Here is a 26,016-nt window from a genome sequence, read left to right on the forward strand (position 1 = left end):
TCAGCACTTTTGAAACAGGGCTGAAACAGAGGGGATTATGGGATGCTGCAATGATCTGTTTGGTGTTTGGAGCCAAACACTTCAGAGACATGTTTTATATATATCTGAGACCTGTAATATATTGATGAAATACATTATAATAGGGGAGCTTTAAACCAATGAAATGCAAATGCTTTTATACTCCATTCCCTCTTCCTCTTTCTTTTTATTCGTTTCATTGGCTCCCCTCCCCTCTCTGCATCTTCCAATGACTCACACCTCCCCCTCCCCCCCTGCGTGTCGTACGTTTTCTCCCCCTTCTCCTCCCACCTCCCATCCCTCTGTCTCTCCCTCTCATTCGCCCACATCCTCTCGCTTTCTCCACCAGGCTTCCAACACTCTGCAGGTAATGTTGAAAAAGATTGATCTATTATGTCTTCAATCCCTCCTCCTTTTTTCCTCCTCATCTCCTCCTGCTCTGTGTTTTTTCACCGTCTCATCCCTCCATTGGTCCTCATTCTCTGTCACTGCCTGAATCAGCAGAGACATTTTACTGGTTTGTGGTCCGGAACAGGTTGACAGTTGGTTCATAAATAGGTATGGATTATTAGCTTTTGATTTATGTTTCCTTCTCTGTGCAACGGAGGTGTATATGTGTGTGTGTGGGTGTGTGTGTGTGTGGGTGTGTGTGTGTGTGCGCGTGTGTGTGTGTGTGTGTGTGTGTGTGTGTGTGTGTGTGTGTGTGTGTGTGTGTGTGTGTGTGTGTGCTAGCATCTTTTCCACAGGCTGTCATCCCTAAGGCTGCGTCACTATCATCACAATGTTCGGCAGAGAGTGTGAAGTCCTCGTGACTGATGGAAATTGAGGCTGTTAGCTTAAATGAAATGCATTTTTAACATTGGCTATTTTCTATTTTCATCCGTCTCTTCGTACACCGAATCCCCCGCTCATCCTTTTTCTCAACAACCCTACATAAGAAGATACATTTTGGTGTATTGGCACTGCGTTGTAATGTATAGCACAAATGTTTAAATAAAGCTATTTTCTTTCTTTTTTGCGCAGGATGTCTATAGTTAATATTGTTGCCAGGGAGATCCTGGACTCCAGGGGAAACCCCACTGTGGAAGTAGATCTGCACACTGGCAAAGGTACAGAAAGATCCATTAAAATATCATTCATTTCATTTTGTATTTGTTCTGTCAGCTGTGCTTTTGCTTGACAGTGAACCTTGTCTAATGTTAACTTTGGAAAAGCATCATGGTTAGGGTTAGGTTAAAAAAGCTTTCTCTTACCTTCTCTTGCCCTCCTTGACCTTTAAACCTTCGACTTACAAAGATAAAACGTCTTCTCCAGGTGTGTTCAGGGCTGGAGTTCCCAGCGGTGCGTCCACCGGTATCTACGAGGCTCTGGAGCTCCGTGATGGAGACAAAACTCGCTACAAGGGCAAAGGTGAACACTTAAACCAAGACATGTCCTCTGTGCTTCTGTCTCTCCTCTTCTACTTTTGCCATGAGCATTTTAGTCTGTGGTTTTGTGACATGAAAGACGACAAACTGACACATCTCTATTTTCCTGCGCTAGGTGTAACCAAAGCTGTCGGTCACATTAATGACACCCTTGGACCGGCCCTCATCCAGTCTGTGAGTACAAGTGCAGAAATATGATCGATTTAAAGAGGACAATTCATCAAAGAAACTTTCTTAAGTCCTGGTGCACATACTGTATCTGAAGTATGTGCACAAGGACTTAAGAAAGCCCAGTGAACAAAAACACATATACAATGAGTATATATAAAGTGTAGTTATACCCATGTTTGTACAAAGTATGGAGTTCAAACCACCCTTAGCAATAAAACAATCTGTTTTTGGTGTGCTGCCTTGGTCAGAAATCATGACTCAGCAAGCAATTCAGAATTGGCCATCCTTCTTATGTCCAAGAGCCAATGACGCACCTACTTGAGAGAAAATGTTCTCTTGGTATCACAGATTAATGTAGTTGTTTAATAACATTTAAATTAATATTTCCATTTTTGTATAGTTTTGTATTTACTGATATTCTTGGACTTTGTTAAGGCTATGATTCTGTTTTCTATTCTTCTGTTATAAAATTATTTATACCAGGTAATAGTGCCTTTAAACATCTTTTAGTGCGCGTGTCCAAAAGGAGTTTGTACGCTAATAATCTGTTGGAAGTCTTCACGTTCTTGACCGTGGAATCATGTTTTAGTTTTTCAACGCAGTTTTTTTGCATAAAGTATTGAATAATTAATTCTGTAGTGGACCGGGCGGGATGTAAATGTAGATGGAAATGACCTGTGACGCTGTCATTTACTTTCATTGAACCCTCATTCAAGATTCACCTGCCTATCGTGCGTAGATCGGGTCTTTAAAATGAATTAAGACTCTTTGTTAAGATTAAGATAAAAGGTAGGCTCATTAGAATACACTGCCCCAATCTGAGTATCTTCACAAACGGATAGAAAGCTATTTTTCTTGAAAGCCAATCAGAGCAGATCGGGCATTTGTGGGTGATTTAGCTTAAAGAGAAAGGCTCTGAATTAGAGCGTTTCAGACAGATGGTGAATATAGCTATATTTAGACACACAGTATGAGAAAATAAATGTATTTTTTTAACATTAACCCTCCTTTTGTCTTTGTTTCCCCCCCCTTTAATTTGACCGGTCCTGTTTTAACTGCTATTACATTAACACAAAAACCATTAATCATCACCAAATTTCATTTAACACCCTTTCAAACTGTAAATATTGTATCAGACTACTGGTATACATGAACAACTGCAGTCAATATACAAAGAATAGACACTGAACATGTAGTGTGTGTGTGTGTGTGTGTGTGTGTGTGTGTGTGTGTGTGTGTCAGTGTGAGAGAGAGTAGGGGCAGAGCATGGTTGACTAACGTTTGAAAAAAGAGAGACAGACTGGGCGGAAAACCAAGTCTGTTTACCCAAGCTAAATAATTACATTTTGTCTTAGAGAAAGGCCACTAATATTGAACAGATAAAACAACAGTAGGATCTGGAGATAATCTTGTTTGTATCAACAAAATGGCTGTTAATTACTCTGGCAGAGCCTAGACATTGGCCTCAAATTAATGTGGCACCCTAGCAATCAATTGTGGTGTGAGGACATACATATGTGAAGGGTTTATTTTGTGAGGGATTATTCAAGTTTCTTAAGCTTAAAAACATTACGACACAGTAACATACAGTATATGGAAAACTGATACTTATGTGACAAATAAATGTGAAGCACTGCCTAGAAATAGAATAATCTAATCATCAGATCTTTGCATGATGAATGCAGTATAACACACAGAACATTGGGGGTTTCCAAAATGAATAGGTGGCAAAGTAGAAAATAAAGAGAAAATACACATTTGACACAGTTTAGCGATCATCTGGAACACCAGGCAGATATTACCTCTTGTTCCCAACACATCACATTCCTTCTGCTTATACAATAGCCTGAAACCTTTTAATTTGGACATACTTTTTAGCATCAATATCCATCTATCTTGCTGTTAAATCTAATGATAATACCAGGCTTTGTGAACCATGCTCCGGGCAAGGTGTTCTCAACCATTCCTTGTGCATGACTCACTTAATAAGCCATTCTCTACCACAAACAAGTTTTTTACTGCAACTCACATTAATCATTTTTTTTGAAGAATAGACTAATGCTGGGTTTGTTTGATAAAGGAAGTAAAGCTTGTGAGCAGTCTTCACTAATGAGGAAATGAAGTCTGTCTTTCTTACTCCCTCTCAGACTCAGTTTCTGTCTTGCTTAATCTCTCTCTCTTTTCAGTCAGCATTCCACACCTTGGGATGGGTTGTACCTGGCACAGTGTTGTGGAGAGGCACTAAATACCTTTACACAAACTAACAAACACTCATTTGTTTGCTCACACACAAACGCACAGCCTTGACATGACAGGTTGCTTCAAAACTAATTACCTTACAAGCATGTAAGTAAAGGATGGAATGTCACACTGTGACTTGTCAGATGTCCTCCCATCTTCACACACACACACACACACCTATACACATGATCCATAACATCTAAAGGTATTTTCCCTAGTGTATTGAATAGATTAGGGCCTCCTATAGATAGTGGCTCAAGTGTTAGGCTGTCATACTTGTCTGTGACAGCCATGAGAAAAGTGTATTTGTATGTGAAACCTTTAAAATACCCCCTGTGTATTGGAGAGTTGAAGATACAACTGTTCATCAACTATTCAGTGCAAAGTGTGCATTTAAATTAATAAAAATACTCTCATATTCAATTTGGCTGAAGGATAATGGTTATATTCACCTTCTGGCCCCAACAATTTAAATCACCTGTATTAGTCCCCTCCAGTGTTGACAACAGAAGAACAGGGCTATTGTTGACCAGATAAAGTGGGGTGAGCCTTCATTGTGACTGAGATGATTTCAGCTGAAACTGAGACATCTCTACTGTAACCAGACAGAGAGCCCCTGTATTCACACACACAGTACATAACACAATGTGTGTGGGCGTGTGAAAGTACCCAGGTAAGAGGCATTATATGTTATCTTCCAATATGGGATAGTCTCTATCAAACTCAAGTAGATTATATATTATAGTTACACACAATACAACACTGCTAAATGCAGAATTTGTGAACACTCCCGTGTAAGGTAAGTCCTTTGACTCAGCATGATTTCAAAAAAGGAAGTGGTATCCCTTCCTGAGTGTGGGAAATGTTAAATAATATAGTTAACATATACATTACACACACTGTGCTGTGTGAATGGATGCAGGGAGGAGCTAGCCTGTGCCAACTCCCTTTAAATTCCCAGCATCCAAAGAGATTTGCAATAAATGTTGCCGAACATAAACACAAAGTACAGCCAGGTAAGAGCATGAAGCAACAAAGCTTTGCACATTGCTTCACCCTTCTATTAAGAAATTGCTGAATGTCTGTAAGAGGTAATAAAACATGGATTTGACCATAATTTCCTCTTTATTATGCCTGTTTCCATCTGTTCGTGCCCTTTCTCACAGTAATGATGTACATGGTCTGCAGTAAACTAGAAGTTAGTCAGGCAGTTATTCACATAAAGTTATTAATATCCATTTCGTGAGAACCCATTTTTCTTTCACATTCCCTTATTGCAGAGCCTTTGGAAATGTGTTGGTAATCAAGTTAGGGTGCAATGTTTACCATGAACATTATGCATTTTTCTAATACTCATCAACAATACGTGAAACTATTTTGCTATCCAATTAGATTTTTTTCAGAGAATACAGTATTATTTGCGGGTCGCCAATTGAATAGCCCTGGCCTACACAGTGCATTTGAGGGCGCAGAGTAGCTGATGATTCTCAGCCTATATTCTCTGATGTGCCCTGCAATTAAATTAGGTTACACAAGACAACTACAGCTTCTCTGTTGTCAGGATGGAGGAAACACTCCTGGCAGACCATATGGAAGTAAAGATGTAAGTACAAATCCAGACCAAAAAAAGGCAAATTCAACTTCAAAAGGACTCTGTATAAACATGAAGTGGAGAGATAAAGCATTACACCAGAGTAAAACTGAACCGGCAAAGGCTAGAAAAACAAATAACTTCTCCCATTAGAGATAATCACAACAGTAAAGACAGGAGATTGGACTGGGATAGAGGAGTAATATGCCTAAAAATAGCAGGAGAGTCCCATAAGAGCTTTGGTGGCTTGATGGAATAGCTGGCCTGGGAGATAAGACTGAAGACTGGGCCTCAACTCAAAGGGTTATAAGAGAGAATTGACATGTGAGCAGAGAATATGGTTCAGGTTTCAATATGATTTCATTTTTGGGTTGACAGCATATGCATTTCAAAGATTGTGTTTAATCTACAGTCCCATGCTAATGCTCTCATTCTCATGATCATCAGGCTAGGCAAACTAACCAACTCACAAATATTATTTTCAGAATTAGTTTAATTTCTTCATTCAAAAATCACACACAACTTTAATAAACTCCACCCCCAATACCCAATTTAAATCAAACATATACAGTTCCTCGAAAATCCAATTACATGTAGGGACTTTACATTTCCTGAAGGGCTGAGTTAGTACTTTTTTGTTGTTATTTTTTTATTATAACCCCCCCCCCCCCCCCCGCCCCACTTGCTCCTTTGGGACTTATCATATTCACTATATATTTGTCAGGTGACATAGGTTAAAATAAGAACTTTTTTTTCAAAAAGGAAGCGTGTTTCTACACACATTGATTTGACACATTTATGGCTGTTCCCTTTAAGCGTATTTTATTTCAATGGGGTATTAAAGTAGTCGAAAGATTATTCACCAACACATTGGTCAGTCACTTCGAAAATTGTATTACGACATGTCAACTTTTATCCTCCCTTAGAGTAAGCATAAAAATAGGCTTGGTGTAGTTTCACTCCCGATTATTCACTTCCTGATACACCTGTTTGTCAGGTACGTGAGCTCGTAGTGTGCAGCCGCGACGGAGACTCTGACTCATGCCTAGATAGATAATGGACGGAATTTGTCCGAGGGTTTGACGCAACTTGGACTTTTTTTTCATCGTCATGCAAGTGAACCCGTTTTCACATATTAAAATGCGTCGACCTCGCCAAGGGAATACCGCTCTGAACGTTATTTTGTTGCTGTATTTGGTCGTTTTTTACGGTGAGTAAACAGGCCAGGGCTCAGCTTTCATGTCGCTGTGTTTGAACACTAGTTTCAACACAGAGAAGCTCTTGTCTTTTTACCTACGTTTGGCTTAGTGTTTGTTCTGCTAGTAGCTGTTTTATTTGTCGAAATAAGGCATTTGTACTGTTTGACTACCCTGTAACCTTAACACACTTAATAGTTGCTTACACGTTTAATTGTAAGGCCTAAATTAACACAACTCGTCAGCTCCGTAAACACTATCAAACAACACACAGCCTGCCAACGCTTTATTTGTAGGTGGTTATGGCAATTCCACTGCTTGAATCATGAATACATCAGACACAGCCCAAAGCTAAATCATGTTAATTTTAAATGGACACAGAGCAGATTGATTTACCAGGAACTTGTCGTTTTTATTAGCTTATCATGAAGTTGCAGTAGTGATCTCTTCCTCAAATTTCAAGTCATAAACGTTTGTCTGTTTTTCTGGGGGAAGTGGATCCAAATTGCCCATTTAAATCTTAATTATAAATGTTAGGATAGCTGCCACTATAAATACAGAAACAGGCCATTGTAAAAACCAGGCTCAGAGGGATCCTGACAACTGGTATGCAGTAAGTTAAGAGCATTGTCTTTGTGCCAATTATATTACAAACATGGTTCTAAACTTTGGGTATAGTTGTTAGGTCACTCCTAACTTATCAAATGTTTTTCAGGGAATGGAATAAAAATGGAAGAAATACTTCAAAAGCTGCTGTAACTTTATCAGAATATAGGCATGTCGCAGCAGTGTGGTGTCATTATGGTTTGTCTTCTGATATCTGATGTATACTTGTACTTTTGGCTACATGTGTGCCCAGAGCACAGTGTCTGCCAGCTCAGGAAGTACTCATGTTGCCAGTTCTTCCTGCCAGGGCCACAGCTACTGTAGGGGTGTATCACAACATTGTCTCTTCCTTTTGACTTTTTACATTTTTTCTCGATTAAATGTCCAGGCGTCTTGCAGAAACTAGGTGCCATCATCATCACAAATACTGATGAGCTACCACCTTTCTATCCCATCACTGATTTTGAGATGAATTCTATCTCCTCTTTGATTCCAGAATGTTTCAGCTTTCAAGGATAATCTGCTGGATTTTCACTTTTATGAAGAGATACCTTTGTTCCTGTGGCCAACCCTTTGTAGATCAATCAGGCTGAAAACCTGATATCTTGCAGATTATTTAGTATAAAATGAACTTTGTCCCTATCAAGGCGTTTGCAGTATCAGATGTAAACAGTGGTGTCAGTCTAAGATCAGACAGATCAGCTGATAGATGCTCCTTGGAGAAAAGGCAAAATGCTTTCAAATATAGCCCTGTTTGATGTATTATGCCCCCAAAACAACTGTGTATTAATGTCACAAACGGAGTGTTGCCATGCAAATATAAAGCCAGGTTTTCCATGATGTATTCTTGATAAAGGCCAAAGGAACAGTGATGGTTTTTTAATGGTTATTTGTTTTCATTCAGCTAGCAGTGTGGCTATAGAGATGGCATTATGAGTTGGCCCAGACTGAAATGTCTCAACAAATGTCGGATGGATTGCTGTAGACATTGCTACATAATAATATTAGAAGAGAGAATACATTTTGAATTACTTTGTTGATTCACCAAATGTTTCTCCAGCTACAACGGCAGGTCAGTTTTCATTGATTCAGTGAAAAGCGTAATACCTATTAGGGAAGATTGGCATTCTATTTAGTACACACACATTCATTGATTTCAGAGGGGAACCAAAATGATGCTCCACTGGCTTGGCCTTTAATGCCCGCTATATGGGTGACCAGTTCTGGGTTTGAGTGTGGTTTTGGATGAATTGCAATTACCTTTGCTACACATTGTGAAGTTCCCATGATGATACATTTAAGTGATGATCTCCTCATTATTTATAGTGCTGCCATTGGTGTGACACACATTATCTGCTAAAAATCAGCATGTCAGCATTGTCAATGTCAATATGCTGACATTTAGCTCTAAGCACAGCAGATACGAACATACCCGCTTGCATGGCTGTTAACCACGGTGTTTCCAAATGTTAAACTGGACTAGTGGATCATGGCATAAATAACTGATATATATTCATCAACATGTGCACTTCGGCCATAAATGCTGTCATTTATGAGGTAGAGGGGGATGATTTAATTACTTCGTCAATTTTTGGGGAATTTGTACTAGAAAAGCTATCCTGGCATGTTCAGATTCAACACCATATTAGAGTTTTTATGCAATATACAAATGAACCCAACATTTAACCATGAAAACAACTGATTAATGACTCAGCATTGCAAAACATTTCAAGGTTTCCCTGAAAAGAAGCTGTCAGTATTTAGCTTTGTGTCCATGGAGAAAGTTGAGAGTATAATTTGTTGCAGACATTGCTTTGGCTGCAGGTAACTGCAACTGCTTTTTGTTATATTTCTTTAATGTTGGCATTTAAACTTTGGAACTGTTGCATGGTTATTTTCAACCTTTGTATGATGTGATGCCAATGAAACGCATACAGCCACAGGGTATAACTTTATTTAACTTTACAATGTAGACAGATGTGTAGCAAATCTGACAGATACAACAAGAGAGGCTGGTGAGAATCTGTTTCAGTTCAGTGTCTATCACGAGGAATTTGCTGCGCTGACACTTTTATGCCACCACAATTTCTGCATAGTTGTAGATGCTGTCAGGATTTGTATTAGCTATTTAGACCATGGTAAGTGAGTAAATGTCACACACAATGTTTCCAACTTTCTCTTTCTTTTGCGCTTCCAATCCCCTTCTTCTCATTTTTTTGGAATCCTCGGAATCGGCCATTTTAAAGTATATTCTCTTTTAATGTTGTCATGTTTGTCCACTGTGTCACTCTAACATCATATGTTTCTTCTCCTTTTTCTGACATTTCACCTCCAGCCCCTTCTCTAGTCTGCTCCATCTCAGTGAGTACACCAGCAGAGCTCCATGCATCCAAAGGGGATACCGTCACGTTGTCCTGCACTTTCACCTCCACCAGTAGGCCCACCAGTAAGATGACTGTGGACTGGTCATATAGGCCCCAGAGTGGAGGGCCGCCACTGACAGTGAGTATATTTTAATTTTATAAATCTATATATTTTTCCTTCTTTCTGTGGCTATAGTACTGGATACAATACTGTCTAAAAAAGAGCTGAAACGATCAGTCAATTTTTTTTAGGAATTCGATAATATGATTATAGTCAATCTATTGTTTTGTTCATTTTTAAGCAAAAAACAATTAAAACTGGTTCCATTCTGTTAAATTGCATAACAGCAAAGAAAAGGCAGCAAATTACACTAGATGAATTAAACACATAAAGAGAAACTGATCGTGTACAGTTTTTAAAAACCTTAACTTGAGGCACAAAGGGAAATTGTATTAAAAAGAAAACCAATTATACCACTTTCTTCCAAAAAACCTTGATAAATGGAATTTCCGTTTAAAATATTTTCATCATGTCCCATTTTTTTTTATCTCTACATGTAATGCAACAGACTGTCATGTAACTTAAAAGCTTCATGAAGTAATGCACAGTAAGATTAACCATATTGTTGGTATTGATTGTTAAAACTTGTCACAGTGAACAACAATGTTCTGACCATTTTTTTTTACTATATAAAGCCCTTATCAGTTTGACCTGATATGTATACTATTTGATCATCACAGACCACGTTCATTGTACTTGTATGTGTCTTTAAAATGCGCTTTCTGTACAAACATGACTTGTTTGAATATCTGACTGCATAATTTGCATTCTTGACCAGCTGTGTTTGAGTCAACATTGATTTGCGACCTTCTCCACCTGCATCCTCCAGAAAACCCCGGTTAGTCTCGGTTTCTATGTAAATACCGTATGTACCAATTTGTTTGATTTATCAAGATCACTGTCAAGGTCCAAGTCATATCTTTCCACACAGCCTTTGTCTCTTTTAACTGCCTCTCTGTGAAAGCCCAGCTGGTCAGCTACCATAATACCTCCAACTTCCTATGTGTTGGTCTCGTGGTCTTGTTCGAAATGCTTTCAGATGTATCCATCTCAACCCATAATTGCACTCAGTCCTCTAACCCTGCACCCTGTGACCAATCCACTAAAAATGCACCACATAATTTAAGGAGTTCCATTGTAACTTGAAGATTGCCATCCAGTGTGGTTCTATGTAATTGCATTTGGACCATGGGAATCCATAGTGTGGTAGCTGCAACCCTATATGCCATCATTTCCTATAGGAGCACTCAGAGTTAAGTGGAGGCTAATGTTTTGTGGCTCCGCTGATATGGAGTGCTGTTGGTTTAGTCATTAAGATGCTGTTGTCTGGCCTAAAAGTGTGTAGGAGTGGGAGAAGAAGAAAAAAGTACAAAGTACACATTGAGAGGTTGTTGTAGTGTGTTTGTGTTTGGCAGTCAGCACGATGCACAGGTAGTGGCTAAAAGCTGTGCCAACTGCTACGTAATACAAACCCATATTTTCTTGGACCAAGCCCAACAAGTCTGTTCACTTTATCACAGATAAATATTGTGTGGCATTATTTCTGACATGGCCCATAGAAGGAACCAAGTCTGGAAGTTTTTCATTTCTATTCCTTGGCCTTCATTTACTTTCCATCCAATTTCATTAGGCTTTTTGGCTGCTTGATTGGCCTGTGTGTCCCCAATCGTATATCACACTGGGAAAGACCATGAATAAGCATGTAAAAGGCGCCATCAGAAAATATAATTTAGCTGCCAAAGCTTTATTGTCAATCTGAACTGCAGTGCTTCAGTGACTTGCATAATTACCTCAGACCTGATGAGAATTCATTTAGTAGATTGGAGAAGAGAGGTTGAATGTTCAGTCAAATAATTGTGAAAGCTTATGGTAATTAGAGGAGTTGAATTCTGCTGAATAATGCTACAAATATATCAGTTAAGATGATCTGCAACTTCACTTAGGAACTGTTTCTAAATCTGTCAAGTAAGTGGAGGCTTCTGTCCAAATCATCATATAGATTGGTAGAATAATTGGGCTCAGTTTAATAGTCCAATATCCTTGGCTGTGTTGCCGCATCTGTCATGGGCTTAAAAGGATCTTTGTTTCCAGACTGAACTCACTGTTGAGAAATAGGTGACTTCAATCTGCTTTTGTGTAGGCTGAGCTCTGCCAAGTCATCAAATGATCAGCCAGGTCTACAGTCAGTCAGTCAGAGAAATGCAGCTCACAGACACACTGTCGTAAAACAATAAAGCTATCAGTAATTGTTAAGGTGATTCTGTGTTTGCTTTTTTGCTTCAGTTTATTGAAAGGCCATACACACTTATCCATGTTGACATTGTTCCTAGATAGTAGGCTGTAAAATACCCTCTTCAAACTAGGCATGCATTTGTTGGATGATCTTGATTTAGGGCTGCACCGTTACATGGTAAACAGTTGTAAAGGGTTTTAACACTAAGATCCTTCACACACTGTATTCCTATGTGGAGACCTGATAATACAAACACAGATTCTACAGGATTAAATAATTATTATTCCCATCCTCCTTCCATATTTTAATGTACAGATAGTTTATTAATAATAATAATACATTTCATTTATATAGCACACTTTAAAAACAACTTCATCTCAAGGTGCTTAGCAAGGCCAATACCCAGTATATAACATACAAACCTAGATGTCTATATTTACATTATCTTTAATTTAATTGTCTATTTCTTTGTCTCAGTATGCTCCGCTTATGTTTAAGGTACACTATGTATAATACATAATTATATATAGAGTTACAGTATTCCAGCAACCTATACAAAAGGGAACTTTCTTGTACATTGGGGACTTTATGGAAGTTTGTATCGTTGATCTCATTCTTGATATTTAGAAATACTTGCCAATATTGAGCAGATTTTGGCATTTCATATTGGCTGCAGTTAATTGCACGAGACTTGGAACGCTTTTTATAGGAAGTAGAAAAATGTGATTAACTTGGCAGTTGTTGAGGAGGAGTCGATCACTCGGAATGGTGTTGATATAGATATTCATCCTGAGAGTGCCATGTAATATTAATTACGAACATACTAAATAACATTGTGTTCATTGCAACATGTGCAACATTATTTTTTTTTAAAGTTGGGCCGAGAATCTTTTTTCAAATTTTAGAATAAAATCTCAAAAGGCTCAGCTCACAAAGTAGTTTATATTACTGTTTATTTAAATATAAAATAAATATCCTCATGTGACATGTCTTGAAATGTTGAAACATAGCAAGTTTAGCAAAAACCTGGTGATTCTGTTGGTAGAATGTGAAGATAGTCACAGTGTGGCGTGCCCACAATTCAATATCTAGGAACTACCATGTATAGATGTAGACATTGAAGCAGTTGGGAAGAGGTTCAAGGCCAATCAAATGTGACCGTCATTGTGCATTTAAAGAAGAATTTGGGTCCTTTTATTTACCAGAAAGATGCCCAACCGAATGTTTTTTTTGTGTCTGCATCCCCTAATTTGAAAGGAGCTGCAGGAAATGGCTGGATGCAAAAACATCTGCAGTGTTCGTAGAGGAAATCAATAACTCGCTCTCTGCTGGGCTTTGAGAACACAGATGAAGGCTATGTAGCTCTGATCTTATCCTGCACATAATCTGAAAGCCTCTTAAAGTCTTCATGTTCCTTATCAGAGTCAACCAGCTCAAGGCAAGGCAAGGCAAGGCAAGGCAAGGCAAGGCAAGGCAAGGCAAGGCAAGGCAAGGCAAGGCAAGGCAAGGCAAGGCAAGGCAAGGCAAATGGCACCTTTCAACACAAGGCAATTCAAAGTGCTTTACAAAAAATGAAAGACATTAACAAAATGGCATTTAAAATCCGTCATTAAAAAGCAAAGATAATAAAATAAACATTAAAAGAAAAAATACATGGATAAAAGTTATAGTGCAGTCTAAGATGTGAATAGTTCAATTAAAAGCAGCGGCAAAAAGAGAAGTCTTCAGCCTGGATTTAAAAGTAGTAAGAGTTGCAGCGGACCTGCAGGTTTCTGGGAGTTTGTTCCAGATATTTGGAGCATAATAACTGAACGCTGATTTACCATGTTTAGTTCTGACTCTGGGGACAGAAAGCTGACCAGTCCCTGAAGACCTGAGAGATCTGGATGGTTCATAATTTAGCAGGAGGTCAGAAATGTATTTTGGCCCTAAACCATTCAAAGCTTTATAAACCAGCAGAAGTATTTTGAAATCAATTCTTTGACACACAGGAAGCCAGTGTAAAGACTTCAGAACAGAAGTGATGTGATCCACTTTCTTAGTGTTAGTGAGGACTCGAGCAGCGGCTTTCTGAATCAGCTGCAGCTTTCTAATGGATTTTTTAGTGAAACATGTAAAGACACCATTACAGTAGTCCAGTCTACTGAAGATAAAAGCATGGACAAGACAAAGTGGGTAGAGTAATGACTGGCCACTCACATTACATTTACTTTCCTTCAACTCAATGTGAGAGTCTATTTTATTGTCCATATGGTACATTGACTGCATTTTAGATGGCACTTTTCCTGTCTTTAGACCCCTCAAGGCACTTTTTAAATAAACAAATTACCATCCATAAAGGTGGGACCTGCTTGAGGTAACTAACGTATCTTTCTAAAGGATCAACATGTTCACTGCAGCGGCATGGTTCGAAATGCAAATGATGCATGTACAGTATTCCCCATCAACCCCTCTGTCTCTTGCACCTTCCCCAAATCACTTGTCAATTTCCTGTTTGAGCCGATAGTTTTCTCTTTGAGATTTGTTCTGTCCAAGTCTCTGGTTACTGGTGACTAACGTCGTCAATTAGCTTATTGCACACAAGCTCTTCTCTCTTAGTTTACTTTGTGACAAACATAAACTGTAGCCTTTCCACATGTTCATCATCCCCCCTTCTCCACCCACACACTCACTCTCCGGATGTCATTTTGTGGAGAGGTCTGGGTCAGCTTCACGTGGGCGTTGCCACAAGATGGCGTTTCTGTTGTAAACAGAATATGTTGTTAATGTTAAACTAAAAGGTAAATCAGTTTTGGAGACGCCACACACAAGTTCAGATTTTTATCTCAACAAGACTTGTGCACATACATTATTTTCCCGGTCTTATGCTTGATGGGATTATTATTCTCGTTTCTAAGACTGAACAGGCAGCCCTCTTCACTCTGCTATCAACAATATTGCGGAAAGAAAATGTCCCCTCCACCATCTGTCCAACCACCTGTTGCTGCAGATACTTTCCCTTAGGAGGGAAAATTATAAGTTAGATTGATGAGTGATGATCCTTATTATGTGCTGGAGAAAATAAGTGATCTTTGAGTAACGGTTTATGAGCCATTCAGGTGAGGCTGCTATTAATGTATGAGAGGGGACTATGGATAAAATATGAATAATTAATGGTACTTATCCAAACAACTCTCCTCTTTCTTTTTCCTCCTGGCAAATTATAGACTTAGATTACATTTTTAACACACTCTATTTGACCACACAATAAAACGTTTTTTTCTTTGACCCCCCCCCCTAGTTTTTCCACTTCTCCTCACGGGCGTTTCTTCCGCCTGATGGTCAGTTTGCCGGTCGCATCCGGTGGGAGGGAACCCCAGCGCGTGGGGAAGCCTCCATCTCTCTGATCAACGCTACGTTAAAGGATAATGGGACCTACACGTGCTCCGTTAGAAACCCTCCTGATGTCCACGGGTCCCCTACTTCATACACTGTACTCACTGTAACACCAAAAGGTAAGAGTGTGCATTTACACAAACACATAACAGGCCCATTTCTTCACACAATGTCAGAATTCTTTAACTGCATATTTAGCTTTGTACTGTTAGACTTCCCCCAATAGAGTTTGCGTTTCATGTTTAAACACAGAGAGGAGAAAGGAGGAGTTAAGCTCAGCGATAATGAAGCGAGCATTCTGGAAGTTAGGGAGGCAGTATCAGGAAGTTCTCAGTTCATCATCAAAGTTCAAAGATGAAGGTCCTACTGGTGGTGCACATAGATTGTAACTAACAACATCGCTACATATCTTCTTAATAAGGACTTTTCTCAAGATTAGCAAAGACATTCGAAAGTAAGAATCAAACAAGGATAATATTAAAATAAGTAAAATACTTTTTGTGGGAGAAACTTCTGTGTAGCAATGCAGTGGGAGTCACCGACTCAGGAAGGAGACAGGGGGAGAGCTGGAGCTTCGATTTCAAACACTGATGGTTTATTTAGGAGCTTCGGCCGGAGGACTCACATCACAAGTCACAGAGCCAGAGGTTCTGACTTCCCGGTAGAGTTGCCACGTCAATTCGGAAGAGCCTCTCTCTCGTTATACCATTTAACTGGTTCACAGAGAGTAATCAACATATTTGAGGAGATAGACTAAACAGCTGGGAACACTGAATTACTTGCGTCTGACACTTATGGCCTCGAAGATTTCACACCTTGGAGTACACAAGCACCAAGAAGGAAGTGTTCCAGCGTACCCACAACAATAAACCATTTGTGACCGAGAGTTGCCCGATCATAAACTGGTAACAACAACATATGGCTGAAGCAGCCCCTTCCTTAAGGGAGGTAACAGACGTCAGGGTTGGTCATAAACGTCAAAGGGCAGGTGGATATCTAGGATAATTATTCCCTAACACTTTTCTATTACACTGATTAAATCCATGTAACATATCATTAAGAAAATATGGACTCTTATGACTCCATCTAGACTTTTCCATGTGTAATCAACTTTTTCTCTTCTCAGATATGTTTAATTTTAAATCCTTTTTACTGCTTATCCTTACTTCACCTCAGGCATCTGGATTTGACTTTTCTCACATAAATCATATAGTGTGTATATGCAGAGATGTGGCTGAGGAGAGGATGTTTAATTTTCCACTGCCCAGCACATAGTTTTTAGATAGCAGCCTCATCCAAACATCTCGTTGGTGTTTGTGCTAGCTGTCATGATGTTAGCTATATTGGCTCACGCATGTTAGCCTCTGCTGTCAACAGACTGGAGATTGTTAGAGTCAGGGATGTTATAGTGGAGGGACTGAATTCAACAGATCTAAGTTCCTGACTATTATAGACTGATCTTGCTGTTTTCCACCTAAAATTGTGGCTATAATTACACTCAGAACCATTAAGCTATTCAAAGATACATGACCACATGGATTGTTTGAAGCAATCGTTTGTTTTTGTACAACTTAACATTCAGGATAAAGCCCAATATCTAATGGGCTTTAGAGGTGCCCTCTGGTTTCACTGTTTATGCTAAGCTATGCTAATCAGATGCTGACTTCAGCTACAATTAACCGACGTGAGAGTGGTCTCAACATTCTCATCAAACTCCCTCCAAAAAAGGGAAAACCCATTTTTCCCCAAATGCTAACCTATTCATATCAGGAGAATTTTAAACTGATGATAGTTTTAGTTTTGTACTACTTATAAGTGCAGAGGGACATATGTAGAACTACTTCATTCTATGTGCTATATATGGTGTACATGGGCAGTGCATGTCTTTACAATACTGCTTTTCTAAGTGGGTTTTGCATGACGTCACGTGTATGTGTGGTCATGCAAACAACTTGTTAATGCGTTTCTAAAGACCTCCCCTCCTCCTCCACAGCGGCCAGCATTCGCTTCTCCGATGTTGCGGTCCTCCTTACTTTTGTCCTCCTCCCCTCCATCATCGTCACCCTCATTCTGATTGCTCGGATGCTGTGTCCCAAGAAAAAGCACAACCAATCGAAGGCCTACAGATCGCCCATAGAGGTCACAGAGGGGTGAGTGGATTTATTTAACCAATCACTGCTGTGGGTCCCCTGGGGGTAATGATGGTTACTGCAGGCTTTGATGGTTATAAATATGCTGCTGAATTGCTAATTTAATGAAGGTTAAACAATAATTTCCTTTTAAGTTAACGGTTGGATTTTGGTTGTAGAAAACAGGGTTAGGGTTAGGTTTAGGTTAGGGTTCTACAGTTTTTGTTTTGTAGAAGTGTTGCTCCCCCAACGGTTTGCAGTCAGTTTAAATAGCAGCTTTAATCAGAGGGAATACAGGAAGACGTGCATGTGCTACTCTGTACATACATGTTTAGCAGATTGCATAACATGACATGGACATTATGTAAACACTCAGGGACAACTCCAGTGTCTTTGTTTTTGATAATACAAAAAAGGCTGTATCATCTTTCTCTGTACATTAATTATTAATTGTGTATTGATTATGGAGCAGACAGAAAGAAAATGCCAGAAACTAATTTGTGCGGAGGATATGTAATTTCTTTCCTCAACTGAATTAAATAATTTCCATGTTTGTTATTAATATGTGCATCCAAGATAGTGATTTGAGGCATCGCAATAATTAAATCGTTCCAATGTTTTAGTTAATTTATGCGCACACAATTTGTGTTAATAAAGAAAGATGGCACGGCACACTCTGCTGCAGTCTCTGAGTGATGTTGTGCGCTGTCGGGTCCCAATTACACACAGCAGATATTAGCTATAGAGAGACCAGCGTCAGAGTATTGTAAAAACAATACAGAACCCCATATGCTTATAAAAGTGCTGTGTTGATTAATTATTTGAAATACATCAACAGGTGTATACTTACTTTAAACCCCTCGCTCTTGTTATGACTCTCTCATGACTGTCTATTCCTGCCAGGCTGTCTCCATCCTAAATAACGGTTCGTCAGGACACACTCGCACTTTTGGAAACCTGTATACACTTATCCTGAGAGGAATACGATCATTCCTACCCGGCCCTCCGGCTCGTTACAGCCACACATCTACCTGTATTAAAATGTGAAATGTGGAGCTCCGGGGTACATTTTTGCCGGCATTGTTTAAAAAAAAATTACTCATGCGCATCTGTTACCTTGTGTTTTAAGGTGGAGACAACCAGTAAAAGAATGGAAGGCATATATGGTCCCGAGAGAGTAGTAGATGACGAGACGTGTTACTGATGTCACGCCTGTTGATGTGCAGAAGGCATAAAGACATGACATGTTTGTGTGCAAGCCCAGGGTGATTCTTTAGCTATTTTACACTCTGGTGGTTACACAATATTTAACTAGCAGATCTGCCATGGGTAATTGCCTTGACAGCGCACTCCTGGATCACTCCACTTAGAGACTGCAGCAGGGTGAGCTCTCTGCATATCCACTCACCTTGAGAAAATAAATTAACTAAACCGTGGGAAGTTATTTTATTAAATAAGGATAGTAGTTCAATCTAGTGTGTACGAATTAGTGAATTGTGGCCTTGCTTTATGTCTTGTCTGCAGAACCACCAAAATCATTTCTCCTTACCATTGTTCTCTTTATTTGGGAGTTCCCAAATGTACAATAAGAAGACCCTTTTTACAGTGAAATGTCCTTAAATGAAGCAGTATCATTGTACTGTCTGTCCTGTCAAGAGTTAGATGACACTATTCCGAAAATATCTAACATTTCGGAGTAAAAAAACATTTAAATAAATAAACGATGAGCTGCAATCTGATACGTTTGATCATACGTAGAGTACACTCTTAAAAAGGTGTTATAATTGTAATGACTAACCATCTTTGCTGTCCATTCTGCATTCATCAGAGAGGAGTATGGCGTCCACCCGCCACCCAGAGAAAAGAAGGCCTCATGCTGTGACCTATATATGATGGTACAGTAGAGAACATTCCACTATACGACACTGTCTTGCAACCCATAAATAACTAAATGAGACATGTCTGCAAGATCCATTTCAAGTTTAATTTTACATGCCCTCCATGTTCTGTCTACGGGACTTGAGGGTTTATGAAATATTGATCTTTCCAATGGAGTTGTTTTCTGTCTGGGTCTGTGTGAAGCTTCATCTGACTGTCTGTTTTTTTCTGGTCTGTCCAGGACTCGGAGGATGAAGAAGGCTATTACGAGCTAAAAAAGAGGCCTCCTACGGATGAAGGCTGTGCTGAGTCTCAGTGCTAGAGAACCCTGCAGGCTGGGCGATGTTACTGTAACATCTAAACCTTCTGGTGCCTTACATATGGGAAACACTGAAGAGAAATAAATGCTGGATTTCCTTTGCCACAGTTAAATCCTTACCCAGTCCTTTGGTGACTGTTTGTGGTGACCCCTTTGAAACAATACTTGTATTTTTGTCTTAACGATGCATCTCCAGCATCACATTAAGACTAGACATGATGCCATTAATTTCATTGACCTGTTGCCTACAAGTTTCTACATTTTTCAAGGCCATGCAAGAGGTCTTACTTTCTAATTGTAGGGCTTGTAGTCTTGATGACATATCATTTGTTTCTTATGGTATTAGCTATACCAACCGACCCTGTCTATGCAAACACAAACATACAGGAGAGCACTATGTGTATTTTTACATCTTAATATGAGTCACTTTCTTATTGTGAAGGAGCTAGATGCATTTATTTTTGTAATTTATTGTCCGTCAGAGCAGCTGTATGACGTCTGTCAATGTCTTTGTTGAGCTGTAGTGGAACATTTCTGTTATATCTTTAATATTTGGACAGAAAATAAATGGTTTGATTTGTGTAAACTGCGACCATCTAATCATATTTATGCAGTATATTGTATATACAGTATATTTCCTATATTATCAGTGTCTGTACATTACTGTCCAACATTCTAATTTCAAAACAGCAGTTAATGTTTGTCACTGTAATCAGGGGCGGACTGGGGGGGAAAAAGTGGCACGGGGATTAATTGACTGACAGGCCCATTTAATGCGCGGCATGTATCGGCCGGCTGGCGACGAAAGTATGTTACTTAACAAAAAACCTATGCATTTAATGTTATTTTGGACCATTATTCATATAGTAATCACATTACCTGAGCCCTTGAGTTGCCTAGAGCAAAATAGTTACAGCATATATTTAGTGATTTTAATGTTAACAGATCAGATGCAATAACATTTGGACCCAATTTGCCTGACTTGACACATGGAATAAAACATGGGCGTAGGAAGCATCCTCAATGTGGGTGGGACAATTTAACAGGGGGTGTGGGCAGGTGGTGGACCTCACTTCCTCTAGGGGGGTCCGGGGGCAAGCTCCGCCGGGAAGAATCAATCTGGTGCACTTTGAGAGTAAAATTAGGGACTAAATCTATGGCAGTCAGTAGGGGCTTGGACTGTGAGCCGTATGGTCGCCGGTTCAAGTCCCCGACCAGACCTACATTTGGAGTGTGGTCTTCTACCTCCTGCCCTGCCGTGGTGCCCTTGAGCAAGGCACCAGACATCCCCCTTCCCCCCTCACTCCCATTGCTCCCCGGGCACTGTACAATAGCNTGAGGTAGGCCTACATGTGACGCTAATTTAACCATCAACATCATCTAATTTGATTTAGGTGAAATTATCTAATCATTCACGCAGAGATGCAATAAATGACAGGAGTTGTCACTACAGTAGCTAGTAGGTGGGTTCGAAACCCGAGCCCGCCGAAGTTTTCAGGCAATTTTTTCCCCTCTATCTCACAATTTAACACCCTCTCTGGATTAAAGGCACTCAAAAAGAAAATGTGATTACTTTTTAACATTATACTCAAAGGGCCAGTAAATATCACCCCGGGGCCGGATTTGGCCCGCGGGCCGCCAATTGGGTAACCCTGCTGTACTGTTAGGATTTAGGTAAGCAAATCAACAACAACACATTTAGTGGTCGGAACACTTACAAATGTGGGCCGGTAGAATTTTTGTTTTTGTTTTGTTTTGTTGGCCCTCCGGCCCACACACAGCACCGACCCACCGGGAAAACTCCCGATATTCTCAATGGCCAGTCCGCCACTGTACTTCTCAGTTTATTTTACGGGACGTCTGAGTTTGGATGTGGTCATTATGATGTAACAGTCTTTGTTTTAGATGCACCGCTTTGCTTTGTCAATTATCTTTTTTGAAACAATATTCGCCTAAATAAATATTTTAGGAACTGGCTTTGTGAGGGGATGAACATGACTTAAAAAAATGTTTTTTGTTTTTTTTCTAGCAAATTAATAATCTGATTATTGGAGTATATGTATCGCCGTTTGCTAACATACTTTGTTAGTAAAGCTTAGAGCATAAGGCCATCGTGTTTTCCTCTTCTCTCTTTGTTTTGTCTGTTGCAGTATTCATGAATGTTTCTTGTATATTCCTTCAAAAACTCTAAGGACAGGATTGAGTGTCAGAGCTTCACTCACAAATTGCGGCAGCATCTGTTTCATCCACAAAGTCGTGGGACTCGAGGGTTATAAAAATACCTAATAAAAACAAGCCAATGAAAAATACAGAAAATGTTGAGTCCTCAATCTGTCTCTTATTGTTTCTATTTCTCATTCAGCTCCATTCATGCCCTCTAGGTTTCAATAATTCACACACTGCTATGGCGAAACAATTATCATTCCTGCTTCATCTGAACTACCATGGCAACAGCTTACTCATGTCAGCCAAGGAAAAATTAGGATAGCCTAATATCATCACTGCCAATTAGCATGAGTCACATTTATAGATTTACTATTCCAACTGAAATCTACTTCATTTATTTTAGCCTTTTATTAAGCCATCATTTTGTGAAACATTTTTCTTTATCAACCTAGTATACAGTATCTCTCTGTTAAGCAGAGAGGATGATCAAATGCTACTGTTTTTGAATTGCTGTAGAGTTGCCACATTTATCCACATTTATTTCAGTTGTCTGGATTTGTTATGGCGGAAGTCTTGGTTTACAGGAAACATTGGTGCACTCTTGTCTCAAACTCTATTACACTGCAGCAGGAGGAGGCCAGACCCAGCAATAATGACCATTTAAGGTCTGCTGATAAAGGATGTCAACGTCTGCATAATACCTAGGTAAGTTATATTTCTATTAAAGGACAATTTCTTACATAGCCCACTAGTTCCCAATTGTTCTTACTTACTCCACAGTGAAATCGATCATTACAGGAATGCTGTTTTTTTTTAAGGGATTTGAGCCAAAAACGCCCTAACCAAACAAAATCCCTAGTTCTAAAAACATACTGGAGAAAATTGCAATTTAAATCACACGTTTGAGATTATTTATTTATGTATTAGTTGATTATAAATAGACAACACAATCTATTATGAAACCAACTTACCTTACACTGTTTGTGATTCTAATTATGTTCTGTTTATGCCATAATGTTCTTTCAAAAAAAGATATAAGAAGAAAGTTCTTAGCCAGCATACTTTACTCCGAGTCAGTGTATTGTCTCTTCAAGAACACCTGTGTGACATTTTGTGAGTGCTGCTGTGTCAGATTCAGGAGTCACGTCCCAACGAAGGATTGGACACCTGGTGCACTTTTGTTTCATGACAGCAGATGGGAAAACCTTTGATTTCCATCCCCTGGGTCATTGTCCTCTGCTGTATCAGATCATACGGAGGGGCGAGAGGAAGGAAAGGTGGTGAGTAACCAAAGTGATTTTAAAAGTTGTTTATGGCTGTACAAAAAGCAGTGAGCATTAGGGAGCTGACCGTTCTTATTAAATAAATAACGACTTGCTGTTGTTTTCAACATTATTTTAGGCAGGGGTACATGCATGAATGCATTTATGAATATTTTATACAATTTTGTAGGGAAGTCTTTTTAAGGGGGAGATATTATTGAAAGATGCACGCAACGCCACTATGTTTGATTTTGAATGTAGATTTAAGCTATTCAATATTTTCCAGACCTAAAGCATGTTGTTTTTTCTATCATATAATGGTGATAGATAGCACACTTTGTATTTAGCTTTTCCCATCATTTTTCAAGATAATTTGCTGTTTGTAGATTGCATGTTAATCTCATTGTTTTTCATACAGTGACCTTTCACGCTGCAAATGAGGAGCTTAATCACTGTCATCTGAAAGGACACACTGCCTTGTTGAAGTTCAATGCAGCTAACAACAGCATGATACACAGGTGCACAAGGAGAGACTTGATACAAGATAGAGTTGTCTTATATACTTTAGCACTTAAACTAATGGAGAATAAAATGAGCAATGTGAGCATTAGTGTATTAATCCTACAGGCTGTTCTTTTGCCAACTGTGAGGAGGCACAGTTGTGTTGCTGGTGCAGCTATGCAACACTATGCTTTTAAAATAGTTTACACAAAGTAGGACAACCAACACTTCTCCAAAGGGATGAACAAATCCTCAGAAACAAAAAACCTGGCCTTACCCGATGATGTGACAACGACTTGTGCGTATAATTGAAATGGAAAATAAATAACACCTTGTGAACTGGGTGTCCCATTCTTCAGAATTAATGTTTATTAATAAACTACACTTTAATCACATACATGCATTTGTAACCACAGTATTGCGTTGCTAGAACATACCTCCTGACTGCTTCTCGATAATGACAAGACAGTGTGACATTATTGATCCCTGTGGTCAGTGCAGCAGCAGACTCAGCTGCACAGCAATCACATAACTGAACATAGATTAGCATATTAAGGTGGCGAGATGATGAGCAGCTCTTTTAGCCTGGGTCAGGTTGCTGGCCAACCTGCTGCATTTGCAGATGGATTGTTTTCAAAGACCATCCCACGCACTCTCGCTCTGTTTCTTTAGCTACCACCGCCCTGGCATCAGCTTGATTTTGCTCTGGGGGATTTAAGTGTTTGCTTTATTTTTCCTTTGGACAACCCCAATTATTTGTTGCACACACGTTGTTGTATTTCTCTCTTAAAGGACTTTTTGTTTCCAGTGTGGGGATTTGATTTTAAGTGATTTCCCCCTTGATGTTTAAATGTTAATGACAAGAACCTTTTTATATTAGAAACATAATTTGTTGAAACAAAATAAATAATCAAATGAAGATGAGTCACAAACAGTAAAGGAACGTTTTGGGGGAAAACATGACTCAGAAGAACAGCTAATGCTCCTCCAGTATGGATTCTATATCAATGGACCAGAATACAGTGACTCACTATCTACGTCACTTATTTGCTTGTTCCTCTGAATAAAAATTACACAAAAAAGAGCAAAAGGTAAAAATTCTTTTTTTTTTTAGAACAAGACCTACATCAATCAGATTATTAAAACTCTTGTCATTGTCTCTTATTCTGCTAATCAGCAATTTAATGAACTTATAATTACCGCTCTTATCAGGTGACTGAGCCATACCATATGTTTCACAAAATGTTCACACTCATCATTTATTCAGCTTTTACCTTTGAATTCTTCACCTATCTGTAATTCGGAGCGAAGAGAAATCTTGGGAACAAGTCAGTCGGTCCACTTGAGCCAGACACTTATCTCAGGTATTGATTCCATTAAAGTGATCTGGTGGGGGACAGTGAGCTGGCAGCTGTATGAATGTGCATAGCTGGAGTAAAGCGGGTAGTGCCGAGAAAGACTATGCATACTCAGCAGAACCCTTTATGATTACAGCCTCTGTGTCATACAGTCTGCTATTGAACATGATGACACATAGTGATGATGAAGCACAGCCAAGGAACACTGCTAGATGTTCCTGTGTGGCAGCAGCAGCGACCACCGGGAAGGCTCAGCGGTGCAGGTTAATGATTTCTCCCTCAGTGAACCTGATGTGGAATAATCCTGTAAGAGAGAAGAATAGCCGAGCACAACCCCTCAGGACGCTGCCCCCTTCCTCTCCCCTCCATCCATCCCTCTCTCTGTCTATGCTCCTGCTCTCCACCCCTCCCTCCATCCTCATTGTGTCTGTAGCTCGCCGGTGTCAGAGCGGGGGTGGGGGGACTTTTCTGTCACCACAATGAGTGTGTGAGTGTGTATTATGAAAGACAAATACAGCGTGTGGGTGTTTGCATGAGCATGCGCCTCCAAGCCTCACTGTACAGTAATGGTCTTAAATGTAGCTGTGGGGATTATGCATGCCCTCTCATTAAATTACACTGTGGGCATAAAGGGAGAAAAAGGGGAAGACAGAAAGAGAGGCAGTTTGCTTTGCCTGCCACACCCGGCCCTCATGCTTCTCCTCCTACCTTCATCCCTTCCTCTCCCCTCTATCTTTCTCTCTCTCGCATTCTCCTCCTCTGCTCTTCTAGTCTATCTGCTGGTGTTTCCATGAGAACAGAGCGCGCTGGGTATGCGGGGGGTTGCGGGTGACGTGTCCTAAGAGCACAGAGTGAGTGTTTTTGTATGTGCGTGCGTGCGTGCATTCGCCTTGCAATCATCACTGCTCTCTTTCACACGTACTTCCTGGCTAGAGATGCTGCCGGCTGAGCCAGAAAACATGCTTCTGGCATGTTGGTGGCAATTTGGGCTCAGAGCACACAGACTGCACAGAGATCCAGAGAGTGTATCACACAGTAGTCTGGAGAGCCTCAGCAATAAGAGGAGGCGACTTATTGTTCTTTTTTTTACAGAAAAAAAAATACACCTCTTTTATGTGTGA

The 26,016-nt window shown here is 39.7% G+C and overlaps 2 protein-coding genes across 2 annotated transcripts; both read left to right on the forward strand.

Annotated features, from left to right (window-relative positions):
* The first annotated feature begins 286 nt into the window (after positions 1–286).
* LOC104962842 (gamma-enolase-like) lies at positions 287–1,658 on the forward strand. The gene is made up of 5 exons (XM_010791343.1): positions 287–385; positions 520–576; positions 1,042–1,127; positions 1,333–1,428; positions 1,561–1,658. The coding sequence occupies exons 3-5, from the start codon at positions 1,043–1,045 to the stop codon at positions 1,641–1,643; spliced, it is 264 nt and encodes an 87-aa protein (XP_010789645.1). The 5' UTR covers positions 287–385; positions 520–576; position 1,042; the 3' UTR covers positions 1,644–1,658.
* A 4,751-nt stretch (positions 1,659–6,409) lies between these two features.
* Positions 6,410–20,449, forward strand: LOC104962843 (myelin protein zero-like 3). Its single transcript, XM_010791344.1, has 6 exons — positions 6,410–6,658; positions 9,586–9,752; positions 15,188–15,401; positions 17,276–17,432; positions 19,240–19,306; positions 19,531–20,449. Exons 1-6 carry the CDS (start codon positions 6,559–6,561, stop codon positions 19,609–19,611), a joined length of 786 nt encoding a protein of 261 aa, XP_010789646.1. The 5' UTR covers positions 6,410–6,558; the 3' UTR covers positions 19,612–20,449.
* The last annotated feature ends 5,567 nt before the right edge of the window (positions 20,450–26,016 follow it).

Source organism: Notothenia coriiceps, unplaced genomic scaffold (assembly GCF_000735185.1).
Source record: "Notothenia coriiceps isolate Sejong01 unplaced genomic scaffold, NC01 NC01_scaffold00035439, whole genome shotgun sequence".
Classification (NCBI taxonomy): domain Eukaryota; kingdom Metazoa; phylum Chordata; class Actinopteri; order Perciformes; family Nototheniidae; genus Notothenia; species Notothenia coriiceps.

What these genes read in the sequence shown, in the direction of transcription:
- LOC104962842 (XM_010791343.1), top strand. Translation starts at nt 1,043, where the DNA reads ATGTCTATAGTTAATATTGTTGCCAGGGAGATCCTGGACTCCAGGGGA. An exon ending in AGATCTGCACACTGGCAAAG is followed by an intron (nt 1,128 to 1,332) that starts GTACAGAAAGAT and finishes CGTCTTCTCCAG; the next exon opens with GTGTGTTCAGGGCTGGAGTT. An exon ending in AACTCGCTACAAGGGCAAAG is followed by an intron (nt 1,429 to 1,560) that starts GTGAACACTTAA and finishes TTCCTGCGCTAG; the next exon opens with GTGTAACCAAAGCTGTCGGT.
- LOC104962843 (XM_010791344.1), top strand. Translation starts at nt 6,559, where the DNA reads ATGCAAGTGAACCCGTTTTCACATATTAAAATGCGTCGACCTCGCCAA. An exon ending in GTATTTGGTCGTTTTTTACG is followed by an intron (nt 6,659 to 9,585) that starts GTGAGTAAACAG and finishes TTTCACCTCCAG; the next exon opens with CCCCTTCTCTAGTCTGCTCC. An exon ending in GCTGTGACCTATATATGATG is followed by an intron (nt 19,307 to 19,530) that starts GTACAGTAGAGA and finishes TGGTCTGTCCAG; the next exon opens with GACTCGGAGGATGAAGAAGG.